The sequence below is a fragment of the Rhinolophus hipposideros genome (genome assembly GCF_964194185.1).
Source record: "Rhinolophus hipposideros genome assembly, chromosome: 25".
Lineage (NCBI taxonomy): Eukaryota > Metazoa > Chordata > Mammalia > Chiroptera > Rhinolophidae > Rhinolophus > Rhinolophus hipposideros.
The window spans coordinates 17309000-17327518 of record NC_138071.1 but is presented as its reverse complement, the minus strand read 5'-3'; the positions used below and the strand labels follow the sequence as shown (position 1 = coordinate 17327518).

At 42.9% G+C, this 18519-nt stretch overlaps 1 protein-coding gene across 1 annotated transcript in view; it reads right to left on the bottom strand.

Moving 5' to 3' along the window:
• EXOC4 (exocyst complex component 4) overlaps window positions 1-18519 on the bottom strand; it is a 644300-nt gene that overhangs the window by 95838 nt on the left and 529943 nt on the right. The window contains exon 14 of the mRNA XM_081038731.1: window positions 8646-8824. Coding sequence (XP_080894857.1) covers window positions 8646-8824 — 179 coding nt within the window. The remainder of the gene's footprint in view (window positions 1-8645; window positions 8825-18519) is intronic.

Below are 18519 nucleotides of genomic sequence, written 5' to 3'. Positions count from 1 at the left end.
CTTGGCTTCTAAGAAAGACACTTAGGGTTTTCAGGAGTCTTAGAAAAAAGTCCTCATTCTTCTTCCTTTCATGATAATTGGATTAAGTTGTGAGTTAAGAACTCCAGTCCAATCTACCCGGCATGCAACAACCAGCGCTCAAAGATGTCAGTCTACAGGGTTAGCTGCTACGAATGAGCCACACCGTTCCTTGGAGACCTACATCAGATGTGTACCCGCACATCATGTAACAAAGGATAGTTTATTGTACAATTTATAATACGGTCTGCACATTACGGTATTCAATGTAGGATAATAAGGTAAAAGAGGACCTTTCCCTAAATACATGAGTAGTAAATGTGGTCCCCAACTAGATTCTTGGGAGGAGAGGGCACAGCTGTTCCACCTCAGTTTCTAAAAGTGGGTAAAATATCAAGATCCTGCCTCACCCCTTTAAAGTGCACTCAATGCCAGTCATCATAGGGACCTAGCATCTCGTTCACCTTGGGCAGCATTTTGGGAGACAGCTGAGGCACAGCATCCTCTCTGGGGGAGGGGCAGAGGCCCCCTGGTTTGGTGACCTGAGGCACACTAGACACGGGCGATTATGTTGTCTTGCCTGACACGATGGTCTGCATTCTGAGAACGGTCAGGTTTAGTCTAGATTTTGTCACTGCCTCATTTTAACCTTGGGCAAACGGCCAAACTTCTGTGTTTCACGATCATGCTTCATAAAATGGAGAGAATAAAAGGTTGGCTTGTCATCGACGCCTTAAGGCAGAAATAGGGGATTATGAATGAATGATTATGAAGGTCCTTGAAAGTACGAGACGCACTCTAAGTGCTGAGTGTCATTACCATCACCACGGCCTCCTGTGGGACTGTTACACGCACACACATTCATTCACACACGCTGCCCCTTTGTTACACTTTCCCGGGACTGGCAGTCTAGAAAGGGTCTTTATGCAGCATTGATTAATAAGAAAGCTGTCTCAGAAAGCATAACATTGAGTTAACATTGTGAACATTTTTCTAAACTCAATCCCACAGAGTGATAGAGATTTCTTCCATTCAATCTCAGCCAATCCTCTATCCTCTTTCTGTCTTCCCTGTCAAGGATTGGTCTCTCCTACCCACTGAATTTTGTGCCACACCTACACTTTTGTGCCACACTAGTTTCAAGGGTGAAGAAATTAAAAGACATTCTTTTTCTACCAAGGAGTTCATTAAGTCATAGTTTCACTTTGGTTAGTGGGCTTATCTAAAGTTTCAAAGCACCCAACTATCCGAGGGCTTTTCTAGATAAGAGCTTAGATTTAATGGCACATTTAGCGCCTTGAGGTACAATCTTTCACTGCTTTGCACTGTAAGAAGCTTTTCCACTTGGCAGCCACATCAGTTCCCTCAGATTTCTTGTTCAAGTCCTGCTGTCCTAGTAGCCATTCCTCCTCAGGGCTGCTCGGGGTATCAAGTCAGGTAACTCAGCCTGTCCACCATCTCCTCAATCTGGCTCTGCAACGTCAACATGCCGTTCTAGAGCCTTCTTTTGCATTCTAACTACTTCTGCCTCTGCCTTCTCCCAGGGAATGCCATTTCTATTTCTTCCTGTTCCCATTCTGTGGTTTTGTTTGAAGATGTAATCATTCAGCTGAAAGCTCCCAGCCACCACACTTAACCATCCATGATATTACCATATTTTAATAAAATATTTCCCGTACGGATACAAATGTTGGCACTTTCAAAGACAAAGCCACAGAATTCTTTATGGGCAGATACTTGAAACTCGATAATTACACTGAAATGCCCACAGCACTAGCCTCGTGTAGCTTCACAATTGATGAACACGTCCTTGCTGAGGGAGGTGAGGTACTGCTTCCTACTAGTACTCACCACAGGACAATGCATGCTCCAGATGAGCAGTTGACCAACAAAAAGGGAACTAGGTTTGGTTCTGGTGTGCTTTGCAATAATAGCTGGGCTCTCATTTCACAGTTTTGAAGAACAAAGGTTTCCTTTTGAGACTCAACCGTGGTTTCTCAGATGGGCAATTTGTAGACAGAGGTGACTTTCAGATGCTGATCCATTCTTAGGCACATGCCCGCGACCTCAGCTACATTTGGGAACTCTGGTAGAGTGACGGCCATGATTTACCAGAAATGGCTCAGGAGTACAGATGTTAACAGAGTTTTAATAGCAACTATGAGACTTGATATAAAAGAGTAGCTTGAAAGGATGGGAGGAGGGGAAAACCCAGCATGAGGGGAGGAGCGCAATGAGTGAGAGCTCCAGGGATAGAGTCATAGTGGTGAACCCAAGAACCCCATTCTGAGTACCTACTGTGTGTCACACACTGCTAAGGACGCCATGTTCATTATCTCATGCAATAGTTACAGCGACCCGACAAGCATGCATCATTATTTCTACTTAACAGTTAAGAAAAACTATTTGGCTCAGAAAGGCTAAATAATTTCCCTACGGCGATACAATAACTGGACCGATTTGTCCCCACGTGTGCCTGACTTCAAAATCAAATGGAAATATATTTGGACATTATTTTAAAAAGGGCTAAAGGCTCATATAAAAGTAGAAGTAGTATCAATTAGATGAGATCGAAACAAATTCAGAGTTGGACAATGGGTGAGAAAAATAATAAAGAAGATATAATACCAGTGGCAATTTAATGTTCTCGGTAAACAGCATAATCATGAAATTCACCAACGACAGTGACTCTGGAAGTTATCACCAACAGAAGAAGAAGAATGATAAGAGTGAAGCCACAGAATGAGACTCAGCTTAAAAAAAAAAAAAATCACAAATCATACCCCCCCCCCCCAAAAAAAAATGATTGTGTCATGGAAAGCCTAGCCTCGGAAAGATGATTAGAGAAACTAAATAAGTTAGGCTAAGCAAATGTCTGGGGAGGAGCTGTCTGATAACAGTCTACAAATATTTGAAACTTGTAAATACCGAAGCAAGAGAGGAATTACCATGCGTGGAGTTTTAATTAAAAATAATCAGATGAAATTATGACAGGGAAAACTCTCGCTTAATGGACTGACAAAAGCAAAGCTGACATAGGACAATGTCTCATGAGGTCTTGGCTAGAGATATTTTTATTCTCATTTGTGAGAATAAAATGATAAATTAAAGAACAAATTTACAGGGGTGGGGGCTCTAAATCAGTCGTTCTCAACCTTGGCTATTCGTTGAAATTGCCTGAGGAAGTGTTAACAAGCATGGCAAGTGGGGACCTTCCCCAGACAGTGTGACCACAAGCTCATCAGGTGATTCTAAAATAAGCCAAGACTGAGAACCAACCCTTCAGAAGAGTGGTTCTCAACCACTGATTTGATTGGTTTGGGGATATCCAGGCCGCACCTTGGAACAATTACAGGAACATCTCTGAGAGTGAGGCCCAGCATCAGTATTTTTCTTTTTCAGCATGAGTAATATTTTTAAAGCTCCCCACCTGGTTATAGCTCAAGTGCAGCAAAGTTGAGAACTGCTACTCTAAAAGGACATTTTTCAGGAAGCAAGTTTCACTTGCAGGCTTTGAGTCAACATTGCACATTAGAGCCTAATGTAAGTGGGTTAAAATAAGACTATAACTAGTGAAGAAAATTTGTGTGACTCTTAATCGCAGCATGGCTTTGTCTGAAATAAAATGGTTGTGTACATTTATTAAGGACTGTTTAGCACGTGTGACAACTGAGAAGTAGTGGCCCAGGGTAGAATAAACAGTTCCTCCCACACAGAGCCTTACAGACCCATAAGATTGTAATCAATATCAGCTACATAATTGTTGAAGGTGGACGACTACTTTTTTTTTTTAGCAGCTATTCAACTTGTTCAAACATTGGGTGTATTACAGATATATTTGTCATGTGAACAAAAAAAATAGGCACTAAAAAGATAAACAGACAAAAGCAATTTGTGGCAGGAAAGTGGAAAGTCGATCTAGAATTCAGAAGAACTGTCTAGAGAGGACTAGGACAATTGGAGGCAGAAAAGTCCATCCCAGGGCATCATCAGTGATAAATCACAGTGATAGGAGTTATTCTTGATATAATGTGATGAGAACAGCACTTTATCTTTGTGGTTTTCCTTCCTCAAACTCGTAAGTCCAGTCTAGTCATGCAAGAGATCAGACAACCCCATGTTGAAGGGCATTCTGCAAACTATCTGACCAGTATTCTTCCTCACCGTCAAGGTCGTCAAAACAAGGAAAGTCTAGGGAGCTGTCGCAGTCTAGACGACACTAAAGGGACGATAATGACTAAATGTATTATGGTGTCCTAGATGTGATCCTGGAACAGAAAAAAGACATTACATAAAAGCTCAGGAAATCTGAATAGTGAATAATAATGTATCAATATTGGTTCATTAGTTGTAGAGAATGTAAGAGGTTAACAATAGGGAGATACACGGGAGTTCTGTACTATCTTTGTGACTTTAAATCTATCCTAAAATAGAAATTTTATTTAATAAAATCAATCCCAGGAGCCCTATCACAACAGACACCCCAGCATTCCTCAGTGAATTGACACGTGGAATTCTATTAGGAGCTAGAATTGTTGAAAAGTGTGAGGGCCGTGCAGTGACTGGCGAAAGGTCAGGACAGCAGCCAAGTCTGAAAGAAGCAAAATGGCAGCTGCGGTCATTTTATGTCAGTTGACTGGATCTTCAGGCCAGAAGTCTTTCACACCCAGAGATGGCCAGGAGGGGCCAGGAGAGTGTGCTCAACCAAGTATTTTAAGAGAAGATATTTAACATTTAATTCCTGAAGAACAGGACAGAGGAAAGAAGTTTAGATGGAAGCCAAGGGACTTCAATAACAAATAGATAGTACGTTTGCTTAAAGAGCAGAATATATAATCAAGAAAATGTTAGAATCTCTAATCCTGGAGACTTTCTACAGAATCCAAGACAGACAGGACGGCCCCCTGAGGAAGCCTTGCAGGCGAAAATGAGCCCGGGAGGCCCTTTTCTGTTCTCTGTAGTCTGTTTTTAAAAGCAACACATCCTTAAAACAACTGGATAAAATACAAAAGAAAATCATTAGTGTTCCAGTTGCATACACTCTAACAATTTTTATGTAGGTCACCTTTTGCTGAGAACTTTCTTTATCATCACAGTTCATCTCAGAGTCTTTATTTAGGATTCTCACAAACAGAAGACAGTACTACAAAGGACAGAAGTTACTCTGTGCCTTTACTAGAAGGGTGCCACTGCGATCGATGGGGGAAAACACGCATAAACCTAGATCCGGAAGGCCCAAGCCTAAATAGGATCCTGCTGAACCTCATTTCACTGAAAGTGTGTTTGTTAAAACATCTTGAACAGAAAGAAATTCTAGAATTGAGAGTGGGAGACAGAGACTGAGTGATGGCTGAGGAGAAAGAGTCAGAAAACAAGGCATATACAAAGGAAATCAGAGGAACCCATGAGAGAAGGTCAAGTTGGGTCAACCCAAGTCCTCTCTGGGACAGTTTCGGAACCTCTTGGGGAAAATGCTCTTTTTGTATAGGACCAAATATTGCTGAGGCCAAGGGTGTTGGCCTAGGATGTTGCCATATTGAAAGCACTCCCCTCTGACGGAAAACAATGAAGAGGAAATACCCAGAGACAGGGAGAGGGAAGGAAGGAGAAAGAGAGTGTGAGCAGATGTGTACCCATAGCTGCGACACGAGGCTGTCTTGTGAACCTCTGGAGCCAGCCACACCTGAAGTTTTCCGATTTACCAGTTTTATGAATCAATGCATTCCCTTTCCTGCAACTGGCCGTGACTTTCAATGGAAAAAATCTTAAGTAAAGTAAGATTTGAAGGAAGATTGAGCAGGGGGACTACCAGAAGAAATGGAGTGGGAACTGTGGACTGGGGTAGGATGGCAGTCAGGATCTACATGACGTGAGGAGACTCTTAAGTGGAAAGAGGGCAGAGTGATAGTTAGGCAAATACTAAAAGAGATGGGAAAGTTGTCGTTGAAGAAAATGATCAACTGGACAAATGGCCAACCCTACTCTATCACTGAAATGTACACTTCAGTGTGGCATCCGAAGTTTTAGGTGGGTGACAATCTTGCTATAATATGTGAAGAGATGTTCTGCTACGAAAATAATTTTCTGTCTGCCAAATTCCTCTACTCCATTACATGAACAGATTCTGAACGATAACAGTTAACAGGATGTGGAACAAGCAATAAACCTCGTATCATCTTTTCTTGATGACTTCCCATCCTCAGAATCCACTGAGTGCTTGACGAAAGGCTGGTATTTTCTTCGTGCTCCCTGGTCTCGAGACTTGGAAACAGTTTTGTGGAGGTAATCATCTGATTCACTTTTCAAAGGAATAACAAAGAGCTGTCCCCGTTCCCTTTCTAGAGTTACACTGACATGGAGAATCAAAGTAACCCATTATCACAGAATTCCCCGCCATGTTCAAATTATAAACATCAATGGGCATCTCTCCTGGGAATGCAAAGAACAGATGAGCGAGGCCTGTTGTAAGCAGAACAAACCACGTCCGCTTGATGCTTTGTTTTAGCAAAGACAACATGAGTAGTGATTCCAGTTCACTTGGGTTTTGCCCTGATCATCAAAATGCTGACAGTAACTTAAATCACTCACTGGGTGGAATAATCATTGTGAGAGGAACTGAGAGGGTCCAACTTACAAAATGGAACTGAGCACACGAGACAAAGTATTAACGGGCGCGGCAGCAGAGATCTTTGTCAGAGTAACAGGGATGATTACAGACATGAATTAGACGGCAACTGTGCTGTGGCGTCTTGGTGACATGAACACAACAGCTAAATTGTGCAATTACAAAGCTGAGCATAACTCAGAGAGCATCTCTCTCTTTTTGGAAACAGTGGATGCCAGGTTAGCCTGTGTGAATCCCTCAGCGGCTTGCTTTACAGGCTGTGGGCTCTCCGGCCTGTGGAACCCTTTTAGAATAAACAGAAAAGAAATCTGGAATGCTCTGCCACCGGAAATAAGTGCTGCATTATTAAATAGTAGATGCTGATGGCCTGCCAAAGGGAAAGGACACTTTCCAATCATCACTAATAAACCTACTCGGACAGCCCTACGCTTGTGAGAGTCACAGGATGTCAGAAAAGAGGCATCTGGTCCCTTTTCAGAGCTGTTTGTTTTGCAATTAGCTAAGGGGAAATTAGCTCTGACCCTTTTGGGGTTTTTTTTTGGAAAGTGGGGTGGCACTGGGAAATAAAATGGATAATTTAGACGACAGCTTGTGACAGATGGCCCGATCGAACGGGATTATAAAGTCGAGGAACTTTCAAGGATGCCTACTTATGGGACAGTCTGCTCAGATCCAACACGGGGCCCAAACCCTCCTTAACGGGTGGGTACATTTTCTATTCTTACAGATTCAGAGAATGAGAATAAATATGTGTAATTTTATCATCAGATAAAAAGTAGTATTTTTAAATAATAAAAAGTATAAACACAAAATAAATAGTATTTGAAGCTTTCTAAAGCACGGTGTATGATCTCCCTCAAATGCCCCCATCCCCTTTCCATCCCTTCCCCCCACCCCCTCCATTGGCTCTCAGGACAGCTCCACATGCAGCATGAGATCCTAAGTGGTGAACATTCAAGGACTGATTCTGCCTGTGGGGGCTGAATGTCAGAGAGTCACTTACCTCTGTGAATGTCACCATATCTCTTCCATCTCTGCCCTAGAAACCATGGTGAATCAAGTAATTATAACTTTTCAAAGGACAGCGATAGTAACTTACTCTGAAGTTCACGTTCCAAGTAACGGAAACGTTTTCCTTCCAAAAATCTTCGAAAAGTGAAATTCTAACATTAAGGCCAGAGCTGATTTTGTTTCTTTGATGTTCTTGCTGTTATTTTGCTTTATTCTGGCCTGCTTGTGCATATTCTCTCCATTTGTGCATTCCTATCTGCCATCTCCTTTATCCCTTCTTCACATCATTTTTTTGCTTTGCCTCTATTATAACCGTCTAACACATACTCCTGAACTAATGCCTTCAGAAAGTATTTATAGTTATTGAATAAAGTTTACGTGCCCTTCAAGTTTTCAAGTTTTTCCCCTCTGAGTCATTGGTCCTTCACTATTTTTATTTCATATCCTAATACTTGATTTTCTTGAAATCTAGAATTAAGCTATCTCTCAGCAATCTCTTTTTCAGAATTGTTTTTCTCATATTCTCTATTTTCTAGCACCTTAATCACTTCTATTATTCTCTTTTTAAACACTTGTTCATTAACTTCATATCCGTTAAAATGAAAACATCAGCCCTGTGCTCGACTAAGAGCTCTAAGACAGCTTCTACCCTGGAGAAGTTGTGAGTGGGACACGAGATACTGCTTTCTGTTCCTGAGACACAGCGGCTCAGTCTTACGTGACTTTCTGTTTCTAAGGTTTACTATCAAGCTATGTGAACACGGACCATTTCTGGCCTCCCAGGCTCCACACAGGGAAGCCAAGGTCACTTCCTTCTGCAGAATCACAAAGCTAGGGAGGGGGAGCACAGGGGGAACTCTGGCACAGGTCTTCCGACAACCTGAACACGTCCCCACACGGTGACAGGCACAAGGACACTCCCGTTTCAAGAGGAAGTACTCGGTCTAGCTCCTCAGCTGTCCCCACAATAGCTCCCCGACCAGATACTTACTCTGGGCTGTAGAAAGGTTGGAGAAGGCTGACTTTGTTCGACCTGCTAACCATTCCAGGCTTTCATGCATGTTGGCCAAGGCTTTGAGGTCACTGACGTCACGCAGGACGTCTTGCGCGGGGATTAATTTATCACCCAGGTTTCCAATAAGAACTTCGGACTCCTTGCCGAAGGCTGCCCTGAAAAACAAATCGGAAACGCACTTGATATACAGCATGGAAAAGGTAGGGATGGGCAATAGGGTGGGCAATAGTCCTAGACAGACCTTTTCGGACCTGTCTAGGACAGTGGTTATAATCTAGGACATACAGTGGTCCATATAATCTAGGACATATAGATTATAACAGTAGTTATAATCTATAGTCTAGGACAGTGGTTATAATCACTGTAACACAGCATGTTATTTCTGCTCGTTGGATTTTAGGAGAAAACTACCATACACCTGCTTAAAATTACTCCAGTAGGAGGAGAGTTCATGGAAGAAGAAGGAAGTGACCTTGACGCCTGTACCTTCAACAGCAACCAGAAGAGGCCTGACCCATACATTGATGGTCCCTAGGGATAGCTCTGATGCCTGCTCTCTTAGGGGCTTTTCCTCTGCCTCTTCTCCTGCTATGGAAGCAGAGGAACAGCTTAGGGTATTAGATACATACTCTGCTTGAAGGTTGTTGTTAAATGAAACAACCAAATTAATGTGGCATTTGGAAAATGTTTTAAAATGTTCAAAAGCAAAGAGGGCTGGGCATCTTTAAGAAAGCAGACGATAGTTGAGATGGATGACAGGCCTCATTCACTCATTCACTTATTCTAAAAAGGATCTGCGGCAAACAAACAATAAAGCATCAAGGCATTCATTATTTGGAAAGAGAAACCAGTAAAAATCAATGCTGGGATCCTTTTACTGACTGGAAAGAAACACAGTCAGGTGGATTTCACACAGAGCCTGGTGTCTTCATAACGTTTTGGAGGGTTGACAAATCATGTTATGCAGGGTTACAGGAGGATAGAGTCAAAAGGGACCCTAGAGACCACATGGTACAGTCACTGCACAGATGAAAAAATGAAGGCTCAGAAGGTTAATTGTTTTGCCAACAGGACACATGAGTGGCAGAGCTGGGATTCAGGTTGTCTAATCCCCACAGCTCTCTTCCTTTCAAAAAGAGCGAGGGCTGAAATGATAAAAGATGACGGAGGATCTTAGGGAGAAAAGGCCTGTCTTTTCAGGAAAGCTGCACAGCGGTGGGTAAGCAGAGCTGATGCCGGTGGAGGTTGGAACGGGCACCTGGAGAGTTTTTTTTAAGTCCCAAGGCTTTTACAAGTCAAAACACCTCCAGTGAGCAGAAGCAAGGGCTTTATTTAAGTAGAACAAACTGGATTAAGTTTCAAGCAAGCAGTGATTAATAATAGTTGACACAGAGTCACAATGATACTTAATTGACACCAGGCACTTAGTGCCCAGCAGACACTCAGGGTTGAAAGAAACAACTGCTGTGAATCAAATGCTTATTAAAAATGTTTATGCTACCAAGGAATGACTCGTGTTCAACAGGTTACATTTTTAAGGAAAAGTCCTAATCAGCTGAGTGGGTTGGGTAGGTCCTGGCCACAGAGGCAACGCCGTGCAGTGGGTGGGACACAGGACCCTTGGGTGTGCACACGAACCTTCCCTGGGGATCTAATAAAAGGTGCCGGGGTGGTACCTGAAGTCTGCCTTTCAAACTAGTGTCAGGCTGCTTGTCAGGGAAGCATGCTTCCTCTGAGTGGTAAGGCTTAGATGAGAGCACAGGCTTCAGTCAGGTGACCCTGGGTCCAAATCCTGAACCTGCCACTTACTTGCCGTGTGATGTTGCTTACCATCCCTGAGCATTATGACTTAGGGAATAATGGTAATCGCCCCTGACCTCACCTAAGTAATGCAAGAACTAGATGAGATGGCTTTTAAAATCTTTACTGGGAAAATGTCAGTCATCACAAAAGAAGAGAGAAGAGTATAATAAATCCCCTTGTAGCCATTACTCCGGGCCAATTATTAGCAACTCATGGTGAGTCTCACTTTCATTTACCCTTACCCACATCCCACCACCCACCTTAAGAGCATAACACAGTGCATGGAACTTGGTGAAAGCTAGTAAATTGCAGCTATTATTATTCTTAGGTCTGCTGAGATGCTTGCTTAAGTGTCAACCCGAGGTATGCTATGATGAATGAGTGGAAATGGAAAAGAGTGATCAGAAGTAAATAAATCAGATCTCAAGGGCTAGGATTACAGATGGAACCTTGTGACATCACACAATGCCACTGTGTTTCAGAGTCCAGACTTCTCTCAAAATCTTCCAGAGGTAAATTCTTGTGGCAGAAACCATTAGTTGCCTATCCAGCATCCGTGATCACATGCCTTCTTAGTAAAAGGACACTGATATTGTGGGGGTCACCAGACACCCAACCTAAAAACAAATAAAACAGTCTCCCGGCCCCTCTTGCAGATGTGGTCGTCAATGAGATACCAACTGAAATCAGCAGATGGGCTTCCCAGGAAGCTCTTCCAAGCAGTATTATTTGGCAAGGGCCACTTTTGCCCTCCCCCTTACTGGCACACAGCCATGGTGAGTGAAACTGCAGTAGTGCTTTGTCAAACATCAGGTGACCTTGAGTATGGAAATAATGCTGAGAATGATGGAGCCCAAGACAGGAGGGCATGGGTGCAGTGGTGACATCATGCAGCTGACAATACACTTCTGGCTTTCATGTTATAGGAGAGAAGACAAAACCTTGTTTGCTTAAACCACTGATATTCCAAGCTTCTGCTACCAGCAGCTAAATGTAATTTCGAACTGACACAATTACCTAATTAGCATAAGTGATGTCATCCTCAGAAAACCTCTGAATTTAGATATCCCTAAAATCGAGTTACTGAGAAATAGAAGGCAATGTCTCCTCCATGATTTCAGCCCAGCAGACGGTTATAATATCTTCCCCTTGGTTGTCATTCAGTCAAGTTGTAAATATTTAGTTTTCTTAATCTGTCCTTACATACCAACTCTCGCAGACCCCTTAATCACCTTTGATAGATAGAACACAAAAAGTGCCTGTGAGCAACGTGGTTAAAAAGCAACAGGGGAGGCAACCAGCTTTGAAAAACAGGCTTGGAGCCATTTTTGTGCACGTAGGTGTGACCCTGGGTGGAATGTGACAATGGAGACAAATGTATTTCTGTAGATGGTTAATCTGCTTGTGCTGGGATCAGGGGGCCCAGGGCATATCTGTGGTGCGCCTCTAGCAGGAGATGGTACCGCATTTCCCTTTGGCTCACCGAGATTTACTTAACCTCCGAAGGGAGAGCAATAGACTGAGAAAAATACAAACTGCCTCATGTTGAATGCATAGTAGACATCTCATTTGACAGGAATCCATAATCATCCCCTAACAACCTGGAGAGAACACAGAAACCATGACATCAAGAATAAGTGATTGACAGCTAGAACCCTTTCACACACATAAAAGCATTCCTTCGAGGATTTGTGTGTATCAAAGAGCTTGGTGGATGGTTTTTATGTGCTCCAATAACACTGAGGGGATGGCTTTAGCTGCTTGACTGCAGATTTTTTTCTAAACCCTCTAATTTATTAAATAAATTATGGTATATAGATACTGTGGAAAAGCATGCAGTCATCAGAAATTGTATAGTAGAAAATACTTGATGTCATAGAAAAATGTTGGGTATAGTTTATTTTTAGCCGTGATATACAGTTGAGTAAAATAAGCTGTTAAAAAATGGTATGAACTGCATAATATTAAAAAAGAAAATAATTATGTATTTATACGAACTACAAAAATACTGGATATTTACAAGGTCAGACAATTAAGTTTGCGAACTCATCCTAGAAAAAGTGCTGCACACCTCATTGCTGAATATCAGAACTGTCACCTTCCAAGTACTCCCCTTGGGAAGCTACGCACTGACGCCAGCACCTAGTCCACCCTTCACAGCAATTTTGGAACTCTTTTTCTGGAGTGGCCATCAGAGCTGTTGTCTCATCACCCTTGATGTCCTAAATGTCATCAAAATGTCTTCCTTTCAATATTTCCTTTATCTTTGGGTAAAGAAAGAAGTCATTGGGGGCCAGATCAGATGAGTAGGAAGGGTGTTCCAATACAGTTATTTGTTTACTGGCTAAAAACTCCCTCACAGACAGTGCTGTGTGAGCTGGTGCATGGTCGTGATGCAAGAGCCATGAATTGTTGGCGAAAAGTTCAGGTTGTGTAACTTTTTCACGCAGCCTTTTCAGCACTTCCAAATAGTAAACTTGGTTAACTGTCCAGTTGGTACAGATTCATAATGAATAATCCCTCTGATATCAAAAAAGGTTAGCAACATCCTTGTAACAAATTCTCAAAATTATTGTCAGACCTTGTATATATCAAAATGTTAACTGTGTGACTGGACCATGCTTTGTGCCTCATATTTTCTACATTTTCTCCAAAGAACACGTTTACCTTTTCATTAAAAACAACAATTGGAAACCCTACCACAGATAAGAAAACCTTTGAAATGGACGCATCGAGAATCTCAGCATACAAAATGGGAAGATGTGGGCTCTGCAGTCACTAAAACTAAACTGGGAGGTGATGAGTGGTCTGTCTGAGGCTGATTTGGATGGTGGCTCCGGGCTGGCTCCAGATGCGGTCAGTGTCCACTGAAGGCCCCTCCCCCCCGCCAGAATGACCACCACCAGCATCTGGGCCAGCCCTGCCTCCTCTTTCTCCATCTGAATTTCACTTACTCTTCACCTTATCATCAGCAGGCCAACATGCTCACAGAGAAGCCTATGAAACTGAAGGATGTTAAACCCGTCGCGCTTAACTTCACCACACAACTATAAGCTTTAAAGAGCTTGATCGGACGAGACTGCATTGAAGACAATTTCGCCAAGAGTGTAAACTCTGTTTAACTTCATTTTACTGCACAATCGTAATCTTTACAGAGGTCTGTCTGACAAGAATTCATTGAAGATTCAGAATTTTGCCAAAGATGCCTAAAATTGTCTCCATTTAGTCTTTAATTCTGTTATCCACTGAAATTATAGGAAGGAAAAACAAAATCTGCACTTTCAGCAGGCTGAATGTGCTTAGGAGGGGAACATCACGGAGTTTGCCAGGGTTTGATTTGCACGTCTGTGCTGTATTTGATCACACAGCGTACACACACAGACTGACCATGCTCTCTCTCTGCCTGCCCCATCCCCCACATCACCCCACTGCTTCCTAGAGCTGAACCGGACGGAGAGGTGACGGTCCCAGGAGCCTAGGACACACTGCAACAGGGCCAGTCCCCTACCATCCAGAACAGAACAGGAAAAGGGCAAGAACAATACAGGTCGTCCCAGGGGGCGTGAGGTGCTATTTCCCCTACTACTTCCAATGAGCAGCTGGGCGTGATTAGCTGGCCCATTTGGTGCAGGGGACTCAGGGTGAGTGATCACATGCGACTAGAGGAGGAAGACTGAGAAGACCTTCGACCTGAGATGAGTCCCGTGACTGAGGAGCCTGACTTGCCCTTTCTGGGGAGAGGGCAGAATGCCTTTAGGTGATGCACTGTTACCTTATGTTAAACAGAAGTACGGAGTCTTAAAATGCAGGTGTGAATACAGAATAATGAAAGGCCTAGGCCTATTTGCCCTAAAACCTACTCCACACCTTCCCCTTCTCTGGTCTGTGTTTGGGAGATGGCGGGCTGACGTGTAAGCTGTTTTCCAGGCTCCTGACTGAGGCCATGGTTGGGTACTGACGGGCAAAAGGGAGAGGGCACGCTGGGGCTTCCCTACACCCCCCCTGCAGTGATGTCTCCAGCACCAGCAAGGCATGCATGTCCTAGGCTCTAGCTCCCACCACGCCCCAACTCCCCGTGGGCACCTCTGTGCCCCAGGAAATGCCTCCTCCCTTTGGCAGTCGAGGTCGAACGTGGGAGGCAGTGGCTCCCTGCTCTTGCTAATCTATGGGTGATCTTTATGTCCCATTTGACACACATCCTCATTACCCTGTGTCACCAATTCCCTACATTAAATCCCCTCGGAGGCAAACACTGGGAGTGGTTTTTGTTTCCATGTTAGACCCTGACTTACACGAGACCTACCGTCATGAGGACGTCTGAGCATATTCAGTGCTCCTGGGACTTGAGTCAACGTTTTGGCATGGGGATTAATTAGTTCTGCTGTACAGGTAGCCAGACTGAGACATGGCAAGGTGACCTGTAAAGATCACCTAGCCATCATCTGTCAGAGCCTAAACTGATGAAGGTTATTTTAAAAAGGTCGGGTCCTCTTACCTAGATTCCTAGTAATACCAACTCATCCTTATGCGATGTGACAGTGACACTTCCCCTTTATCACTTCCGCCTTTTACAACTGCTCAATCTCCAGCACTTTCCAATCCTAATTTGTTTATGCCAAAAATAACGGGGGCAGTACCATTCTTTTTAATCAGGTCTTCAAAAGCTGTTTCTCTAAAATGATCTTGGCTAAACCCTCATAAAGAGGAAGTAATAAAATAGGCCAGTTATCTTGATTACCATTGTATTTTTGTCTTCCTAGAAACTGCCAAAGCTCATCACCAAATCTATCTCTCATGGTTTTCATGCATGTGCATTTCATCACTCTATCACGTGTAGTTACCTTTTATGTTTAGTAAGTAATTGCTTCTCTTTAGAAACTGGTCTCTGCCTTCAATAACCACGATCGGGCGTTTCTCATTGGCTTTCTTTGCCCACTGTTCTTTGCCCATTCAAAACCGTGCAATGCTCTTGACTGGCTAGATGACACTGAGCATTCCACCTTCTGTGCCGAGGCGGGGAGCGCCCTCAGGGTATTCTCTGCAGTCAAGGTGAGTATGTAAAACATCAGCAACTTCTCTTCTCCCGGGATCGGCTTGAGACTTAAAAACATATTCGTTGTTTTCCCTGGTCCCAGGGAAATTGGGGTTTCTGGGTTCCTACCCACTCAGAGATGACAGCCAGAGAAATTAATTAAGGGGTGTGTGTGGTGGGGGTGGCCACCAGCTCTTTCCCTCGTGCTTTTAATTGAGGTGGCTCTCTAGGACAGGCACAAAACACCAGACTGGTGAATTTATGGTGTTCCGGCACTGAGAGGGATCTTGGTAGTTAGTCTAAACCAGTAGAACTCATGATGGCTATACATTAAAAGCTCAGCTAGGAATGCTTAAACAAAACGCCTGATGCCAAACTCCACCCTCAGAAATTCTGATTTAATTGGTCATGGGTGGGGCTCAGGCATGGACATTTAAAAAAAAGTAACAGTTTGAGATATATAATTCACCCTATAAATATGTGCATTTCAATGGCTTTTAGTATAGTCACAGTTGTGCAATTATACCACAATTATTTCAGAACTTTTTCATCACCTCAAAAAGAAGACTGTGCTCTTATCCCCAATCTCCACCCCGCAGCCTGGGAAACCATCAATTCATTTTCTGTCTCTGTATTTTCCCTGTTCTAGACATTCATACATGATTCCTATTCACATAAATGGGAATCATACAATATGTTGTCTTCTCTGACTGGCCTCAAGGTTTATCCATGTTCAAAAATGTAGCAGTGTTTCACTTCTTTTATTAATAAGTAATATTCCATTGTATGGAGAGACCACATTTTATTTATCTATTCACCCATTGATGGGCATTTGGGTTGTTTCCAAATTTTGGCTATTAGGAATAATGTTGCTGTGAACATTCACATATGAATTTTTATGTGGATATATGATTTCATTTTTCATAGTTATATATACCTATGAGAGGAATTGCTGGGTCATATGGTCACTCTACCTTTAACACTTTGAGAAAATGCCAGATTGTTTTCCAAAATGGCTGCACGATTTTACGTGTTCACCAGTAGTGCTGAGGGTTCCCATTTCTCCACATCCTTGCTAACACTTGTGATTGATTACCTGTCTTCTTTTTCTTTTTCATCATAAGCATTCTAGTGGATGTGAAGTAATATCTCATTTTGGATTCAATTTGCATGTCTTTGATGGCTAATGATATTGAGCATCTTTTCATGTGCTTATTGAGCATTTGTATGTCTTCTTTAGAGACATATATCAATTCTGTTCTTTGTTCATTTTCTAACCAGGCCATTTGTCATTTTATTCTTGAGTCATCAATTCTTTAGGAGATTTTTACTAGGAACCCACCATCACCCAGGCCCTTTTCTAGCTCCTGTAGTGGGTTCATAGCCCATGAGAATGATTTCATAATCTGCTAGTCTGCCATGACCAGAGTTTGAAAAATACTGTGTTAGCGTATTCCTGGCTCTGTGAATGTATTCTTTGATTGGTTCTCCCAAAGATGGCAACCATTTATCAGGCATTTTATAGAGCACTTGAAGTACACAGAGGAAGATGTGCTCATTTGCACGCTATAGTAAAGTTGGGCTCAGATTCAGGTCTGCTCTTAGTTGACTAATCGTGATTACAAGGCACACTGCCTCTCATGAGCTGCAGTACTGTTTCCTTTTGCCTGGGAATTCAAATAGCTCCCCTGCCCCCAAAACATATAAAATTGCTTTCTCTCATAGAATCGGATTTTCCTGAACACCCGACTGTTCAGTAGAGATAATGGCGGGGGGGACATCACAGACCTGTCCAATCTCAGAGGAGAGCCCCTTCCTAACAGCAGGCATGTTCCAACTTTTTAAGACCAGAATGCTTGACTGATGGGCAACTGCCTAGCAATAAAGTAAATCAAAAGCTTTCTATGGGAAAACAATACTTATAGCTCCTTGATATGTTTACAATCTACAAACGATTCAAGTGTTTATGTGGGGCAGAGAGAAGGAAGACACAAAACTCTTAAATTCAACAGGAGAGAATTCTGAAAGTTCAAGAGAAGGATGCGTGACTGAGTGAACAGGAGGGATGGCTGGTGAGAAAGGTGGATTGAGTGGACATCACCTCCTCTGAGGACAGACGCGCTGCTTCAGCTGGGTCACAAATCGTCCCCTAGCAGGTGGTCCGCTGGACCCATGGGCTGGGTTTACCAACGATCAGAAGACTTTCCACTAGTGGCCTGATCCTCTGACCATTTAGTTAGCTGCCTGCCATGCCAGTCTTCATTTGAAATTAATTTTTAAATGTAGGGATGAAGGGGATAGTTATGTTTCAAGTTTGTTCCTTTGTCACAGGATGTGTCACCTATACATGGCTCAGAAAAATATGCAGAGAGAGCTTTTACTAAGAGAAAGGAACCACGGGAGACACAAGAACACTCTTTCCTAAAAGGAAAAAAAAATCACAATGCCCATCGCTGCCAGTTATTCCATTACTTTAGTCATGTTCTTAAGTCATGCAGGCTCCAGCAGGTGAGACGTTAGCAATGGCTACAACAAATTGTTACAAGCGTGGACCCGAGTAAATGGAATTGCTTCACACAATCACAGGTTAGCAAGGCTGGAATTCCTTGCTGTTTCTGAGCCTTCCTGGCAAACGAAAGCAGCTACTTGCCCCCAACTCTCCCATCCTGAACGTGTAATAGAAAGGAAACATGTAGGTAGGCTAATGAAAGTATTTGCAACCAAGCCTGATCATCTTCCAACACTTGAATTGTTGAGAAGTGGCAGCACAAAGATTGACTCTCCACCAAGTGTCTACATTAATGTGAGGGAGCTAAGGGTACTACAGAGTCCTGCATCGTCCCGTCGAAACACTTTTGATTCATTTACCACCCGTCTTCCATTCATAAGGCTTTCTTCCCAATTACACCTAAAGCAGTGACTAACTGAAAGCCATTAATGAGACGGGGATGTAAAGGGGGGAGGGGAGGGAAAGAGAAGGAAGAGGAGAAGGTTTTTACAGAAGAATGTCGGCAA